This window comes from Athene cunicularia (assembly GCF_003259725.1).
Source record: "Athene cunicularia isolate RWA chromosome 26 unlocalized genomic scaffold, athCun1 chr26_part1, whole genome shotgun sequence".
Classification (NCBI taxonomy): domain Eukaryota; kingdom Metazoa; phylum Chordata; class Aves; order Strigiformes; family Strigidae; genus Athene; species Athene cunicularia.
The window spans coordinates 3,428,029-3,445,756 of NW_020799136.1; the positions used below are offsets into that span (position 1 = coordinate 3,428,029).

Consider the following 17,728-nt stretch of genomic DNA (forward strand, 5'->3'; position numbering starts at 1 on the left):
GGCGGAGCCGCCAGGCGGAGCCTCCGCTGCGAGCGGGCGATCGCTGCTCCGCGCCGCGGCGGCTGTTTGCAGAAGGCCGCGAATCCTTGACCCGGGGGGCTCCGGTTATCTCGTTAAATGCTCCCGTAAACAGCGCGCGATAAATTCCGGGCTGAGATCTGTTGAGCTGTCATCTTATCTAATACTCTTGTTTGTCCCTTTTAACGGTAAACATCCTCTACTCAAGTTAAAATAACAAGCCTCGCAATGCTGACTTGCTGCTTTGATATTTATTTGCTCACTAAAGCTACTGTTGGTGATCTGTCATGTCCTTGTTGCTTTCCTTAACTTTGTGCCCCACAACTTTTTAATTTAATACTACCAACTTTATTAATAATGTTTTCAACAGTAATGTTTTCCTAGGAGTCCCTTTGACTTGAGTCAAGTTTCAAGTTTAAATCCCCATTCAGACAGACCCGTAATAAAATCGAGGATGCTTTATCAGATAAAAGTTTCTTTATGATCCCCAGGATAATCAAGCCTAGTGCAGAAGTGCTGAATAAGATAATTTTATATGAGCAACGATTTCAAAACATTCATACAGTCCAGAGGAGAATGGAGTAAGCAGCTGCATTTGGGGTATTTAATCAGGATCAGATTCAGTAGCAAAGTATGAGAGATAGTTGGCAAATCTGGGAAATGTAATGCTGCTTTACAGTAACGTGCAACTGAAGGTCTAGGCCGTGCCTTACAGCATGTTTTACTTCCTGGTCCCTCCTTGATTTTCCTCTTATTAGGGAATACTAAAAAGTTAAGACAACTCGTCATCAGAACCCCTTTTTCATAATGGGTGATTCATGAACATCTGGAAAACTGACAAATACTGTGTTTACCGTTCTAGTTATGGAACAAGCTGGCAAAAGGTTGCCGTGTCCAAGACAGACGAGACATCCCCAAGTTGTAGTCAGTTTTGTTTCCCCCATCCCACTGTCTGTTCCCACTGTGTTCCCCTTGGATGACCCCACCCGTGCAGTTCAGCACCAACTGCTGCTTCTTCTCTTACACTCCCAACTCTGTGGCTGCCTTTAACAGCCTCTGCCAGTCCACGAATTTCTGCAGAGCCTTGAGCAGCCACACAGGAGTAGCCTGGTATAACCACATGGAATAATATATGTGTCCACTTCCATATCTTTCTGCTTTTCACCTTATTCAACATCAGGAAGTTCTGTCACATCAAACGTGCAATCTCTAAGGTTTTGCTTAATTCAGCTTTGCAGCAGGGAGGCACTTGGTGAGAACTGCAGCACTGGGAATTCCAATTCACATCTACTGGGAAGCCAGCTCAAGGAACAAGCTGTGCAGTTTGTGCAGGGACATTACACCTCAGTGGAAGCTGCACCTGGATTGTACATGTGAATCTCTGGCCTGATCTGTTCCTTGCATTTATACTTATGATTTAATACTCACCCTTCCCCAGCTTCAGAGATGACATCCTGGCCTTTCATGCCAAGGAGAGACAAGCAAGGGAGGCAAGGGCCAGCACTACTACATCAGACCCTCATTTCATAATCAGTGCAGTCCCTCTGGCATTCTGCCTGCTTGACATAAAACTGCAGAATGAGAAGATGGGAGTCTATGGTACTGCTGCCACACGGCGCTCAGTCTTGTGTTCTCACTCAAGGATGCGACTCACCCCCTCTTCAGCAGATCTTTTGACACAGGATCATTTGTTCAACTTCCAAAGGACAGTAGAATAAGCTAGTGTGGCGCCAGGACACAGATCGGATCCCAGTAGGACAAAGCTCCTTGATTTAAATGCTGGGAATGCTTGTCACCAAAACTTCTAGTATGTAGCAAGAGAGCTTAAACAAGTCAACGGATGAGCATTTTCTGAGTAGTGGTGTCTTATAATTCCTTTGGCTTATCACATCAATTCTGTATAAACTAAAGAGAATGTATAAATTTGGCCTCTCAAACTTTTTAGTGTTTAACTTCAATTCGATTAAACACTTATGTATGTGTACAAAGTGAAAAATGAGGTTACAAGAGGTTAATGCTTTAATGCTTTTAATAACTCTTAACCACATGGCTGTATTTTGTCAAACAGAACATGGATTTGTTCTAGCAGGAAAAGTATAGGCTAGATAGAAGCATACTGAGGCACTCCAAAAGAGCAAAACTGCTACAGAACCAAAACCATTTCTAGGCCATCTTTGACAAATCATAAATAGTATTTCTGTGATGAAATAAATACATAGCATTTCTGAGTACAGCTGAGGAGGTTCTTGCTCACAGTAGGAAAATCAAAGAGCAGAGAAATCTAGACAGACTAAAAACACAGAAAAAATAATCAGAGATTGGTAACACAGCACAGAACCCTGAGCACAACATAGCGTCTGTAAACCTGGGATGTGATCAGGCATCGGTACTGAGGATGTCAAATCACTGGGCACCAGGTGATGCCCCTAACTCAACAGAAACTGGCAGTGGAGTAGGTGATGGATATTAATGCAGAGGCACTGACCCGTAGGAAACGGCAACATGTGTGACAGACTGAGTGGCATCTAAGTGCTGGAAATAGATAAAGTAGATAAAAGAGCAAATTTCTAGGGTAATTCTTGGGTTTTGGGTAAAACCATGCTAATCCTAAGTGCGGTCAGCATGGTTTGAAAAATTTTGGCTGAGTCTCTGAGAGCACAAGTCTCACATACTAACGCAGCAGACGCGCTTTTCAAAATCTGAATGTGACATTTCTCATTTCCACTGCACGTCCTTCCTTGAAAAACGTGGTGTCTAACAGCCAAATATTTCAGCAGCTACAGCCTGTTTAAAAAGCAAAACGGACCCCTCTCTCACGACACACCCCAGCACCTTTTCACTGCTTACTTGTAAAATTGAGTCATGGTGTTAACACAAGCATCAGCTACTGTCAGAGTTTCACTGGTATTGCCCTCAACAAAATGTGCAGCACAGAGACTCACAGACCAGGAGGCCAAGTAAATCCTCTTCTTGCACGCCCCAGCCTATACTTCAAGGTGAATTACTGTTGCACAAAACTGAGTTGTTATGTGACAAAGAAACCAAGAAACTCAGCCTTATTGTTCATCTTAATTATCCTGCTTTGATAAATCTTGAAGAGTCAATCACTGCACCACAGCACTCACATTTATGAGCCTAATATTCTTTTTAGTATTAAACCAAATGTCCTTAAGATGGAATCCAGGCTGAAAAAAGGGAAAACATTATCACTGATGAATGGGTATATCCAGCTATTTCAGTCTCTCAGCAGGAAGGCTCCACTGCTCATAAAATGCTGACCAAGGGATTCCTCAATAATTATTTTATAATGCTTAAAACAGAGTGTCGAGATATTCTGCTTTATGGAAATCATGCCCAGGACTTGGCTTCTCTCTGGTGTACCTACAGAGAAGTAGAGTTATTTAAGAATCTCAGTGCTTAAAGTTAAAAGTATTCTCTATGAACGATCAGTTCTGAGATCATTGCAGGAGATTTTAATCAAGCTCCAGTTGATATCTGTGCTTTCTTCCACATTGTGCTTTGCTGAATACTGCTGCACTGGAGCATTTTATTGACAAATCTTGGTCTTCCTGCCAAGGGGAAACACATAGGTTTGGCACAGAGTATGGAAAGGTGGAGCTGTAAAGGACACCCCTACACTTTGTCAGTGTTGAATGGATGGGCTCATCGGCACTTACTCTGCCTTGAGGCAGCGAGACTACCCTGCGTACCAAGCTTAAGAGAATGCACAGAAGAAACAGGAACATTTTGTAGGCTGCCTTGAGATTTTCAAGTAAGTTTTAAAGCAGTTTGGCTCTTGTATTAAAATTCAACATGTGTTGAAGCTCTTCCAGATCTGTGAAAAGCCTGTAAGCAAATGGACAGTGGAACTAGCCAAGTTTCACCTGTGAGGTCTTGTGCCGTTTCTCACCCAGGGTTTAGGCTCATCCACGCCATGCAGAAAATTCTAACAGTACCAGAACCACTGCATCTTTTGAAGATTAATAAATAATCGAAAGCTTGAGATTTTTTTTCATGAGTTCCTTAACAAATTTTAAATCCAAGTAGCTCTCCGAACACAAAACATTGGGCATGTATTTGTCTGCCCATGTATTTTATGCCTCTAAAACACTGCATTTCCCTAAAACAAAAATAGGTAAAGATTAAGTTAGATCATTTTAATACATAAACTGTGTTGTTAATACTCAACTTTCTTTAATATTGTTCAGAACAGTTTACGAACAGGAAAGACTTAATCCTATAATGAAATAATCTGTATTTCAATACAACCTTTAACTCACATATAACAATGATTACTGTAATTAGCAATTAGTTTTCCAAAGGTTCCTAATTGTTTAGTATTTGACTCTTGCTTTCATCGTTTAATGATTTACAGTAATGAGCTGGAACATCAGTATTTTGTACTGAAATGGCCAAAATAGTTGTCCAGGCATCATTGCCCTCATGTGACAGATCTCAGATGTTTTTGTGAAAAGCAAGCCAAAAGCAATAGACAATGCCATCACTTCTGTTTCATTTTTACTGAAAAACAACAACAGTGACCATAATGACTTGTAGTCAGAGTCTCAGTAGCTTTTGAAGGACTGTTACTTTGCTGAGATTCTGCCCTTTGTTTAAGTTTTGTTTGACAAATGCTTTATAAATGAGCAGAAGAGGTGGTTTATGTTTCATTAATGAGGCTGATAGTGGTTAATTACTGAAGTTACGTAAACAATCCAATACCAGATCAAGCCAAACGGGTCAGTTATGTAGAGAAGATCCAGCTGGAGTAGATATGATTTCCTTTAACTATTTGGATACCGAACAAACTACAGAGATCTAGAAGCTCTAGTTCAGACGAACAAAGAATTCTGCTTAGCTTGCAAATTAATTCTCTCAACAGGTATCTGTCTAGGGAAGCTCCTTCGTGATCTGCAGTTTCAGCACTCATCGCATTCTTAGACCTAACTGCATAAAGGCAGACATTCTGCGTAGATTAGGTTGCACACAAGCTCACAGTTTACACTAATGATGGAAGTGAGGCTGCAAAAGCAGGTGTTCAGGTCACATTGATGTCATTAGATCTGATCATTTTCCGTGGAAAACACGCATGTCCCTTATTCTCCACTTCAGTGGCACTCCTAGAAATTGGCTTATGACACAAACTTGTTCAGCTCATATTTTCAGGCTGTATCTATGAGTAACGTTTTGTTTCCTCACCTCTAGTAAAGCATTCTTGAAATACGTGATTATTTCCTTTGCCCATTAGAATGGCACTCACCATGTTACTGGTCAGAGGCTTTATCAGTGTTTTACAAAATTGACATATGTAAGGAAAAATAACAGAAAACAGACCTGGAAGAATCTCAGAAGTCCTTTCTCGTCCTTTACAGATCAAAATAACTCAGAGAACAATTTATAAGTTATATGAGGTTGCTCAAACTGATCTTCAAAACATATAGTGATGAAGATTGTACAGGCAACTTATTTCAGTGCTACTTTTACCACCGTAATTGCTTTCTCTATATCTAATTTAAATCTTTCTTATTCCTAAATAAGATTTTTATTCCTTGATTCTTTACAAGCTTGGAAAACAGTTTATTTTCCTCTTATTTGCAGCAGTTCTTTATGTGACTTAAGTGGGCTGTCAGGTCTCCCATTTTTATTGTCACATTAAGCTTTGAATAGCAATGATCTGTTAAAATAATGTAAATATATGTATTTAACATGGACCAGCCACCTGGTCTGAAACACTGCATGACTATGAAAAATAGTTTTATTACCACAGCTATGAAGATAGCAAGTGGGTTGGAGTAGGCTCCAACTCATATTTAATATTTAACAGGCTCATATTTAATGTGGCACTGCAGTTAATTTCTACTACAACTAAGTTTTAGTTTCTTATATACTTATTTTAGAAATTGAATTTACTTTGAACCCTCTAGGTTTTATAACACTGAACAGAATGGGGATTAGGTACCTTCTAAAAACCCTGGGCTTCAGACTTAGTTTTCCTGAAGTCAATAGGCTTTAAATAGCCATGTCCCCCAGGTACATATGAACAGCTTACCAGTAAGGTATCTTCTTTGAGAAAAAGCACTAAGAAAACCTGAGCAGTATTTAAAACATAAAGGCAATATTTCACAAACCTCTGCTTGTTTTTCCAACTTTCATGAGAAAGGCTGAAAAGCTGGATGAAAAAGCCAATGGTATAGGTGAAAGAGTTACTGCTATGAAAAAATTCTTAGTTCTAACAATTGTAAATTCTTTTTACCACTGAAGGTTTTTTGACATCTTCGTAAGTTGCTGTATAAGGCTGCTTTTACCAGAAAGACAAATACTGATTATAATTAAACTTACAAGTTCATTATATTTGTTTCTTCTGCATACTCTGTACATTCCAGCCCTCTGTCATCACACCTTATCACTGCAGCGCATTTGAAGGCCCTGTAAGATGCTCAGGTAACATCTGTGTGTCAGTCTTTTTTGTTCTTGAAAGACAGACTCAACCATTCCACCTCCAAAGACTAACAGATTCCTAAACGCTGCCAGACTACATGGAAATAACTACCATGCTCTTCTCTGGAGCCTACGGAATACAAATAGAACTCTCCTTTGAAGGGCATTGTCAGTTTGCTGTGTATTGTGCCGCAGATCTGTGAAAACTTATTGTCCCTAAAGACTATTTTAAGTGACTTTGCAGTAAGCTAACCAACAGGAAATAAGTTTTTCCCTTTGCCATCTAATTCCATGAAGTATACAACAAAACCAGCTCTTCCTGAGGTAAATTGAGAATTTCTCTTGCACTGAAGAAAAGTGACCTCCTCCTGGAGTGACATGTTTGCAGCCTGCTGTGCATCCTCTTAGGGAGCAAGTGTAATGACATGATACCTAACAGGAAAAAATGCCCTATCCAAACAATCATATCCTGTATCTAGGAAATTATTAAAACCTCAAATTGTAATGATTAATTTCTTAGAAATTATTAATAATTGTAATACTTGTGGTTTTAAGAATAAAATTTTGCAACAAAAATCGCTAACAATCATTGTCTGTTATGGGGACACGCACGAGCCCTGTGTGTGCTACGTCAACACATCCACGGCAAAGTTAGAATGGGGACAACAAGGTAAGTGGCTTGTGTTGGGAGATACTGGCCAGACCAAGTGTCTCCAAAGACAACTATTGTGTCATGTAAATATCTCCAAATAATACTATTGTGATCTTTCTCTGCACAGGAAATGAACATGATCCATTAACACTCAGACATGTCAATGTTAAGCAACCAAAATGGGAGAATTTTTAAATTCTACCAAGAAAGCAGAATATTTAGTAATCAGACAGGGAGAACTCTGGGAAACAGTGACGTGAGGGTCCCCATGGCCTCTGTCCCTGATGACCCAGTTATTATTTGATTTATGTGGACTTGCAGCTGCCCTTGCTTCGACCCCAGAAAAAGCTGTGTGGGAAGTTTGTGTCTCAGAGCCGTAGCATTGCTCTGCGGAGTGTCTGGAGCCTGGTGTATGCACAGAAACTGATAAATAGGGAAAAGGCCCAGTTTGCTCCAGCTGGACTCAGAGCTAGGATCAGCGCAGCAGCCCAGCGGACTCAGCTCTGGAAGCAAGAAACTCTCTGGAACTACTGTAAGTATTTCATTTACTTCTCTGAATGCTCTGGGATTATAAACTGTTGCTCCAGCCATAAATCAATTTGCCATGTGAAAATATTTCAGGCATTGGGCTTTTTTCTTCTTCTTCTTCTTCTTCCTTTTAATTTTTTTTAAATGGCTGACTAAATGAAAATAGAAAACATGCACTTTCAAATTTGGTATCCTACTGCCAAGAATTCGTTTCAACAGTACTTCATTTGACATAGAGAGTGAAGTAAAATGACTTAAATTAAATTATTTGTCTCCCTTCCCCAGAGTACCTGGAAAACTGTAAATTTCAAACAACCTCTAACCTCTTATTTTACAGTGTATAAAAATGGTACCTTTGAAATAATTATTCATGGGCTAAAAATTCCAAAGGAAGATTTCAAGATAATTGCAGTACAGTCCATTCGTGAAATAAGCCAATTCCTATTACGGTTATTATATGACAATGACGGAACACTTTTAATGCGAACGGGGATTTCTTCAAACAGCAGCTTTGGGGAGCTTCTTGGCACATTAAAACCAGAGGAAACAGCTAAAACCTTAATAATGCATATAAGTTGCATATAGGATCAATCAGGTGATCCTACAACTTCCCCTGCAAAATCATTCTTTAATTACGGTAATCAGTGATTACTGAATTGTTTAAGTGAAACTGCATATATCACCTGGCATTGCACACAGTTGCCACTGATTGTGCTCCCTTATTTTTTTTTCCCAATTTTCAGTTTAAATTTCACAAATTAAAAAAGAATAAAAAAGTACATCGGTTAACACTGAGATTGAAATGTGCTATCTAGTTACACGACATGATATGTAACATGCCACAAGGTGTGTTAAATAAATGTTGTAGACCTTTAGCTTCAGTTCCTAAAATTCCCTGTAAACAAGAAATTTCCCTATGACTCAATTGTCAAAATATTTATGATAGCAGTTAAAGTGCTGTCAATACACACCTCTTAAAGAGCTCCCTGGAGCCTCTTGAACAAGTATGTTTTGCTTCTTAATAAATTTGACAATATAAGTCGATGATACATTACTTTATGATATGGTACTTTATAGCAATAAAAATATCTTTCACCATAAATAACAATAAATAGATGTACAGTATGTGTTCTAGTCAGAATGTGTACATTCTGTTGACTGGTTTGTGATTCAACTTATCAACTAACAGCTTTTTTTTTCCCTTTAATGTCTTCCATCTTTGATGAAGTGCAAAGTCTTTCAGTTAGGACTAATAACTGAATGTTACTGCATTTCTGCATTAGATGGATAACCGACCCCTTGAATCAACACACATTTCAGTTTATATTGAATGTAATTAGTTCAGAAGACTGCTTACTGTCAAAACTAAGCCTGTAAAAGTGAAATGTTTTCAAATGTGCTTAAGCAACTGAGAGTCTGTCACATCTTCTGAAAAAAAAATATTAAAAAGTCCCACTTTTAGAGGCTTTTAAAATTAAAAACAAACACAGCCGCCACCCACAGTGATCAGGATTTCACACATGAAAATACCCAGTAGAAACAGCACCTCAGGAGTAACTGAGAAGAATGAAAAGCAGGGACAGCATGTGCCTTTATGCAGATTACATTTTCTTTCAGGTCTGACTAAGGACTAAAAACTTTCATCCTAACTGTGTTACTGCTTGTGATTCTGTGAAATGCTTGTGATTCTAACCCTAATAAATTCACCTTCCTTTGTTTTTAGTTATTTCCACTTTTTAGGCTAAGGACCTTTATGCTAAGGACCCCAAACACCCCAAGGCTCTTACTCCAATCTTATTTCAGCTTTGTCCAAGTTACTGTGTTTTGAAAATTAGAATTGGGCATGTGTGCTGCATCCTGTAAAGGATACCACAGCTTCACAGGGGGTGACTAAGCTTTGTGCGCATGCAGAATTTAGTTGCCTGCGTGGCCAAGGGTTAATGAATGTATGTGTGGTCTGAAGAAGCGTCCTTTAGGTCATGGCTCACTCCCATGAGGTGTCGGAGATTAGGGATGGCTACTGAACTTGTGAGAGACCAGCATATAATGCATCAGGAAATCTCAGCGACTCCTGAAGTTTGGAGGAGGCTTCCCTACTGCTGACTGACTCGTATATAAAGGGTGAGGCAAAGGTTGTAACACATGACTGTGACAGTCACTCTTAAAAATAATCAAAAATTTCCTGTCCTAGAAAATTAAGTTGTTGAGAATTTAAAGAAATCAGGTTCCTCATATTTTCTGCTTTAAAAAGCCCAATGCTATTTCATATCCGAAGAACAAGCTTGTTAACACTAAATGCTCAAGTGTCAGAAAATCAAACAGTTCACATTCATGACCATTAAGTCTCATTTCAAGACAGCATAGGATTCCTCAAATAACTGCCCGTTTTACTACTAATACGATTGTACATTCTTAATTTAAGAATTTCAGTTTACAAAGTCGCATTCTAAGCTGGGAATTCTGTGGTTGCAACCGATAACTTTTATTAGCCATAAAAATCAGTAAGAAAGACTAAATCTTCAAATCCATTCTCATATAATACCTAGTTGAGGAAACTTTGCCTAATGAAAGTGTGATTCCAAGATTTAGAATGTTTAATCGGCTGACCTCCTGGCATTTGATACTTTATACTCCCATTACAACATTTTTGTCAGACTGGATCAGTGTAATTTTATTTTAGCTACTATTCTTTTATTATTTTTATTTAAAGAAACTACTGGAATCTAGAAACACATTTCTTCAGCAAATACACATTTTTGGGGAAAAATGTAGACTTTGCCCAGGCCAAATTGATCTAACTGATAAGGACCTCATGATTCAGTGAGTCATTTCTCTCTCAAACAAATATTTACTAGAAGAGATAACAAAAAAAAAAAAAAAAAAAAAAACAGCCTCACTGCATCTTTTCACCTTCTGCTGACAACATAAGAGAAAGTGTTCAGTTCCAAAGATACATCCAGTTTTGGGGGAAGGGATGCATGTCTTTCAAGACGTGACTTCAGTACAGACTCCCTGAAATGACAGATTCATTTTCTCAGCTCTAGCTAGGTACAGGTATTGCACAAAACCCAACATGCAAGTCTTTCAAGGGAGATCTTTAAACCAAATTTGCTGTAAATTTTGCAAGAGGCATAGACAGAGAATCCCATTGCACCCATCGGAGTTTGATTTGCTACACTTTCCAAATCCTTACTTGTCTTTTTCACCTTTTCTGTCCTTCCCGTCTGCCTGGGGAAAGCCTATGAACAGTTCACGGGCAAATTGTCTTGTAAAATCCGTGATTGGTGAGCATGAGATACAACATACTTTTAACCAGTGCCACTCTTACACATTCCGCAGATGCAGAGGGACAAGGAAAATATTTCCTACATGCTTCTCTAGTGGCTACTCCATTACGGCCCAATTGCTAAACAATACCAGAGATTGTCTACACATGTACGTAAACTCAAACCCAGCCCGTGCTAGTGTCCAGATCGCTTTTTTTTTTTTCTAAAACTCTTGTAAGAATTTTTAGAACACACTTCTTCAGAACATTGCTATGAAGTTAAATTACTAAAAAATAAGGTAAGTTTTGAACTCAAAAAGCAACAGCTATTCTTCACCAACTGTGTCACTGCAAGCTCTCAGCACACTTTGTCATGGTGCATCAAAGCAGCCAACCAGGAGTTCAGGTCCTTCAATGATCAAGGGACAGAGAAAAGCTCTCTAGAGGGCAATATCCTATATGATTTTTTTTTTTTTTTTATGTCTTCACAGGGTGCTTTATACTCTTAAAGGAATACAGGCTCTTGTATTTGGAACCCAATGTAAATTGGGCAGTGAGACAAAGATACTTCTACTGCATAGAAGAGTATTTACATGGGGAAGAAGAGATATTCTATGCTGGCCTTTCCAGGCTATTTCCCTGTATTTACTTCAAATTTGCATAAAAAGTGAATGAAACAAATTCAGTAAACCCCCATTTTGGTGCAGAAACAGATCATCCACCATATCCACATTATTGCAGATGCCCTAACTCATTCTGAAAGCAAGTTTTTTCTATCCAGTGAAGCTCCTTTTAACCTCTTCCTGAACTAAAGAATTTACCAAGGATTAATGTGATTTCCCCCACATTGTTTTGTGTAAAATTCAGAGCAAACCAGTTCTAAATATAACTTGGTAATTTAGGAATGGACTTTATCCTGAATCCATACTATTAGGACAATCAAATGTTTTGCAACCTCACTGAAAGTATTATGTGACTTCACACACACCTTTTTATAATCTGCAACCTGCTCGATATTCTGGAGTTTCCTGGTTTTAGCACCAGCAATTCCACCCAGCAACTCTTTCGCCTATGTTTCTCTTATTTTTCCATTTCTCTAGGTTGCCTTTTTAAAAGTCTATCACATAGCAAAGTGAATGAAACAGTGCAGCTGGGAGCAGAATATGGCAAATACCTTTGTCACTGTACCTGATGGGTACTGTCTTCCTGAGCCCATACAGTACTATGGTGAGTAAAGCAAAAATTTTTTATTATGAAAAAGCACTATAGTAAAATGAACATCTGTGGGAATTCCCATTATTTTCTTCATTTTAGTTTATCTTTACAAGCTCTTAGAAGCGACACATTTGACTATGAAGCTCATACTGGCAGTGTATTGAAATATATTAGCATGTGCTGATACAGAATTTTGTACACAGTGCGGTTATGCTGACGGATCATTTCATATAAACATTACTGGTGCTGTCTCCCTTTGACTTCCCTGAAGAAGACAGAGGTTTTATTACAGTATTCCAGATATATTATAAATAGACATTGGTTATTCTATATCTTATATAATTGCAATAACTAATTTGATTCTGGATGACTAAAAGCAGGACCCAAAGCCCATTAAAAAGAAAAAAGACTTCCAAACTTCTTAACCCCCCCAACTTTCCAGTTTGTTTTTACAGATTTGAACAATCCCAAAGGAAGAATGAAATATGATGCATGTTGCACAAGCTTTCTTCAGTACAGCTGTGTACATTCAAGGGGGGGTTGTATAAAATTAAAACTCCACAGACAGAGAGGCAGGAAGAAACTCTCTTCATAATTCCAAACCTTTTTTTGCTTTATTTTGCTAAAATAAAATTTCATAAGTATAAAGGATTATATGTGGAAAAATACTAAATAAAACAAGCCTCTGCTTTTTACTCTACTGGGTTTCAACTTTAAGACTCCAGCCACAGAAATTTTTACCAGTCTATAATTTCTGGACCATCTTTCTCAGACTCTGGTTGTGCAATGTTTTCAAAATTATGCCTGAAATATGTATCAATAACAAAACACTTCACTCACTAACAAATTCACTTATGGGAAAATATTCTTGTGTAATGTGGATTAATAAACTAATAAAAACAATTCTTAAGTGTAAAATCTAAAGGTAGCTATATTATCAGTTGTCAAGTGATGTTCAGTTACACAGTAACAAGAATCCAGTGGCACCCACATGACATTTGCCCAAACTGTTACCAAGATATTTTTACTAGATCTAAGATTTTACTTAAAAATGTGACAGGTAGCACATTTTAAAAGTATGTGTCAGGCCACCCTTCTGAAAATATGTTCCTCTAATATTTATGATTATATATTCAGTCTATAAACATTTTAAAACTTTCAAGGAGCAGATGTTGAGATATTCTTCAGGTTTTTATTTCAATTTCTTCTGTATCTAGATGTTTTACCAGAGCACATCAACTATCAGCTGCAAGACCCCGATTTTCAGACTGCACCTTACTGCCAATACTCAACAGTTCAGATTCCCCCTCCAGCATTACAGTCACAGCCTTCTCAGTCCCAATTCAGCGCATATGGCCCGGACTCTCAGTACAGCGACGGGCAGTACATCATCAGCAGCTGTGAGTTAAGCAAACCCCCTTTCATGGCTCCCCACATTGATGACAGTGGCTACCAAGGATTAAAACGGCCAAGATTAAACCACTCTTCTCTGAGACTGAAGGGACAGGAGGAGCTGTGCGTGGTGTGCGGTGACAAGGCCTCGGGCTATCACTACAACGCGCTGACCTGCGAAGGCTGTAAAGGTAAGGAAAACAGTGATTAATATTAGTCAGAAAGAACAAGACATAAAAGTCATTGAAAAGCAAATTTCAAATCAAGGTGGTGTTTCCATTGTAAAAAACCCAAACACACACCCCCACCCCCACCCCCCCAAGACACATTAATTCCTTAAGTCATTATGAAATAAAGCTCATTAGATTCCTTCAGTCATAACCTGGTCCTTGTCTGTAGGCTTCTTTCGACGTAGCATAACCAAAAATGCAGTATATAGATGCAAGAACGGTGGTCATTGCGAAATGGACATGTACATGCGAAGGAAGTGTCAGGAATGCCGCCTGAAGAAGTGTAAAGCTGTGGGAATGCTAGCAGAATGTAAGTGCTCCTTCCACGCGGGCTACTTCGCTAATCAACTCAGATAAAACCTTTTCCAAAGTCAATCCCTTCTCCTCATTAGAGATAAATGGTGTTGGTCTAAACTTCATTTTGCTGTAGGAAAATTTAACTTTGGAGTCTGTAGCACCTGTACCACCTTCATCTGCAGAAACCACACACGCTTGGGAATATCTCTTAAGAGACATTACAAGGAAAAAAAAGGAAGTACTAACAAGAGATAGCTAAATATCCTGAACCTTGACAGGACAGCAGTAAGCATATCAGATGTGCTTTTGTGTTTGGAAAAAAAAATAATTAAAAACTGCACAACAACTTTTCATGAAAAATTCTCACACTTGTACATCACAGAGCCACAAGCAAGATAACGTAGGCAGCCTTTAGTGGATACGGAAACACACTGCCATATTCTCTAGGAAACGTAGTTCCTTATAGGCGGTGGCTCCTGTGATGCACGACCATGTAATCTACAATAAAAGTGATTATTTCAAGTTGTAATTATTTGAAAAGATACATATTGATACACACATCCACGCCTCACAGGTTTGCTGACTGAAGTACAGTGCAAGTCAAAGCGACTCAGGAAGAATTTAAAACAGAAGAGCAGTTTTCTTTGCAACATAAAGCTGGAAGATGAGGGACTGAATAGTAAGCATGTATCATCTACAACAAGATCTGGAAAAGTGGGCTATTTTTCTATTTAAAATACCTCTTTTTATAATTTATTTTCACCCCAAGTCATTGTCACTTAATTGGTTTAATTTTTTAACAGATCCCAGAGAAAATGGAACTTACTCCAGGGGAACATCAGCTTCTTGACCACATTGTAGCAGCACACCAAAAATACACAATTCCCCTTGAGGAAGCAAAGAAGTTTGTACGTATACAGAACAATCAGCTCGCATTGCTAAGTTATTATTATCCTAAGCACTGTCTCTTGGTTATGTCAGATGTCTAAACCCTCTTTCATGCAGCTACAAGAAACTGCAAGTCCTGAGGAAAGTTTTCTCCGTCTCTCTGAGACAGCAGTTGTCCATGTACAAGTGTTGGTGGATTTCACAAAAAGACTTCCAGGTAAGTTTCTGCCTCTGGGAAATATTACAGAATAGCATGACTTCTTTAAGATGCAGAAACCATAGTGATGGCATGAACCCAAGAAAAATAGAGGCTTTAAGAAAACTCTCATTCAACTATTTTTTTTTTCCAACTCTAATGATCAGGGTTACCATTTACTTGTCATGACGACAAGTCAGAAGCATTCACTTTGAAAGCTTGCTATGATTGGATTTCTTTCCCATTTCTGACATCAAGTAGAGACATTTTCTGAAAGTATATGGCATTCAGAATACCATCCTGAGTGAATTACTATTTCAACACATTCTTTGAAATCCAGTTCAGCCTGCAATTTATCATAATCAGCAAAGAAAAAAACAGATGTTCCTTCAAAGGAAAAAGCAGCACAGAAGGGACTAACCAGGTGCTCCTATTCATATTTTCTTCTAATAAAGAAAAAGGGAGTATGCAATTAAATTCACTGCATTTTAATGTAAAGTTGGCAAAATAACATTGGACAGGGAGGGTGATCATTTTTTCGTTACTCTTTAAGTTGTAAAACTTATTGACAAAAGTCAACCAACATGTCTAAAGCAGATATTTGATGTAATTTAGCACTACTGTGGAACAGATCTGAAAGAATGGATGAGCTGTTTGTTTTCTTATGTTACATATCCTGCTTTTATCAGGATTAAGAAAAGAATCATTAAAGCTCCTTTGCTCTTGAATCATAAATGCAGATAACAAAATGTGAACACAATTTTTATAAAGATAGATATCAATGAAAAAGTAGAATATCCGGTCACTAAGCAATGTAGAAAATTTATAAGGAATTAGGCCACATGATATAAATCAGAGATTAGGAAGAAATTTTTGATAAAGTCTTGCTTTGTCCCAAAATTTTTACTTGTATCTTCCCGTGAATCTTCTAACCGGACACTTGACAACCGCACAGCTGCGAGAAAGATCCCAATAGTCTTTGGTACACTGATCTTTTAACTATGGCTCCTTCTTTCCAGTAAAGGTATTTCTTAAAAATATTCATTTTATCAATTCATGTCAGGGGCTTAAAGGCAGCCACAGCCTTCCTTGATTCTTGACACGTATCTTTCTCTGCAGGATTTGAAAGCTTAGCTAGTGAAGATCAGATTGCACTGCTTAAAGGGTCAACAGTTGAAGCAATGTTCTTGCGTTCAGCCCAAATATATAACCAAAGAATTAGTGAATGCCAGCCATCAACCAGCGAAAGTAAGTTTGACTAACAAGCTTTCTATTAACACCAGTAGGAGGTTCTGCCATTTTGAAACAACTCCTATTTATTTTAATTCACTTTAATCTCAAATCATTTCCTGTTCAAGCATACTGGTACTGAGAATAGTACTGGGAATGCCTGTGTACCTTCAATAGGCATATAAAAAAAAATTAAAACCCCACAAAATTAATTTGATCTGTTTTCCTCCCATTAGCTCCAAACAAAGAGCAACATTTTTGAGTGTTTATGGAAATTGTGGGGTGGATGAATAATATTAGCTAGATTAATGACATATTATATATCGTGTCAAATTTAACACAAGAGACTTTAACCAACAATAATGCAACCAATGAACTTGGTGCTGAATGCCAAAAAGAGCAATTTTTTCTACCTGCATGGATCTGGGAAAAATTCACACATTTTCAGGTATATATCGGCAAAGCAGATGCAAACAAACATTTAACGTCACAGTAAGATTGTCTGGGAACTGTCATCTGTCTTATTCCAGGTCACATAAGGCTTTCAGATCATGAGACATGTTGTCACATTCAAAACCTTGATAAAAACATTTATTCCATGGAAATGTCTCACAACGAAGAGAGTCCAACTTCCACCACTACCACAGGTAATGGAGGCCTCAGAATCAAAACGCCTGGGAATCTTTTGCTTTGCTGGCCCTGTTCTTAATCACACCGAGCAACACTGTCAGTGTGGCCACGGCTCGGTCTCACCTCTCCTCCTCTTCCTCTCCCATCCCTCGAGCTGCTCGGCTGCATGCGGGGTCATTAGATCCTTAGGGAGGGAAGCGGTGGTGTTTCATCTTTGCTTGTATCCTAGGGCAAGGCCTCGAGCCACGAGGTATCAACAGCTCCACAGCACAGCTGCCACGCTTCAGGAATTAACGCTTCTGAGTTTGCCATTTCATGCACTGGAACAGCCTGGAGCCGTAAGAAGATCAGGACAAAGATGATCTGTAATGGCAGTGCCAGATTCTGCACTGAAATAACATTCTGATTGTTTTATTTCATTTTTAAGGTATAACCGAGGAGTTTATTACCGCACTGTTTTACTTCTACAGAAGCATGGGGGAACTGAACGTGACTGAGACCGAGTACGCGCTGCTGGTAGCAACAACGGTGTTTTTTTCAGGTAACCGGGGCCAGCCCTCACGCGTTACCGCCGGTTTTCCCTCTCCCCGGGCGCTGCCGCCCTCGGCTGCGGCCCCGCGCACTGACCGCGCACTAACTGCACTCCGCCGCGCTCCCGCAGACCGCCCGCTCCTGAGGAACAAGCGGCATGTGGAAGAGCTGCAGGAGCCGCTCCTGGGCATCCTCTACAAGTACTCCAAGATCCACCA

At 38.9% G+C, this 17,728-nt stretch overlaps 1 protein-coding gene across 1 annotated transcript; it reads left to right on the plus strand.

Moving 5' to 3' along the window:
• Window positions 1-12,037: 12,037 nt before the first annotated feature.
• On the plus strand, window positions 12,038-17,726 carry LOC113488807 (bile acid receptor-like; the record flags this gene model as incomplete). The annotated part of the gene is made up of 10 exons (XM_026864119.1): window positions 12,038-12,128; window positions 13,334-13,699; window positions 13,908-14,048; window positions 14,610-14,749; window positions 14,839-14,943; window positions 15,041-15,140; window positions 16,239-16,367; window positions 16,880-16,996; window positions 17,407-17,520; window positions 17,641-17,726. Coding segments are annotated over exons 1-10 (1,389 nt in total), but the record flags the coding sequence as incomplete, so codon positions are not given.
• Between the last annotated feature and the right edge of the window lie 2 nt (window positions 17,727-17,728).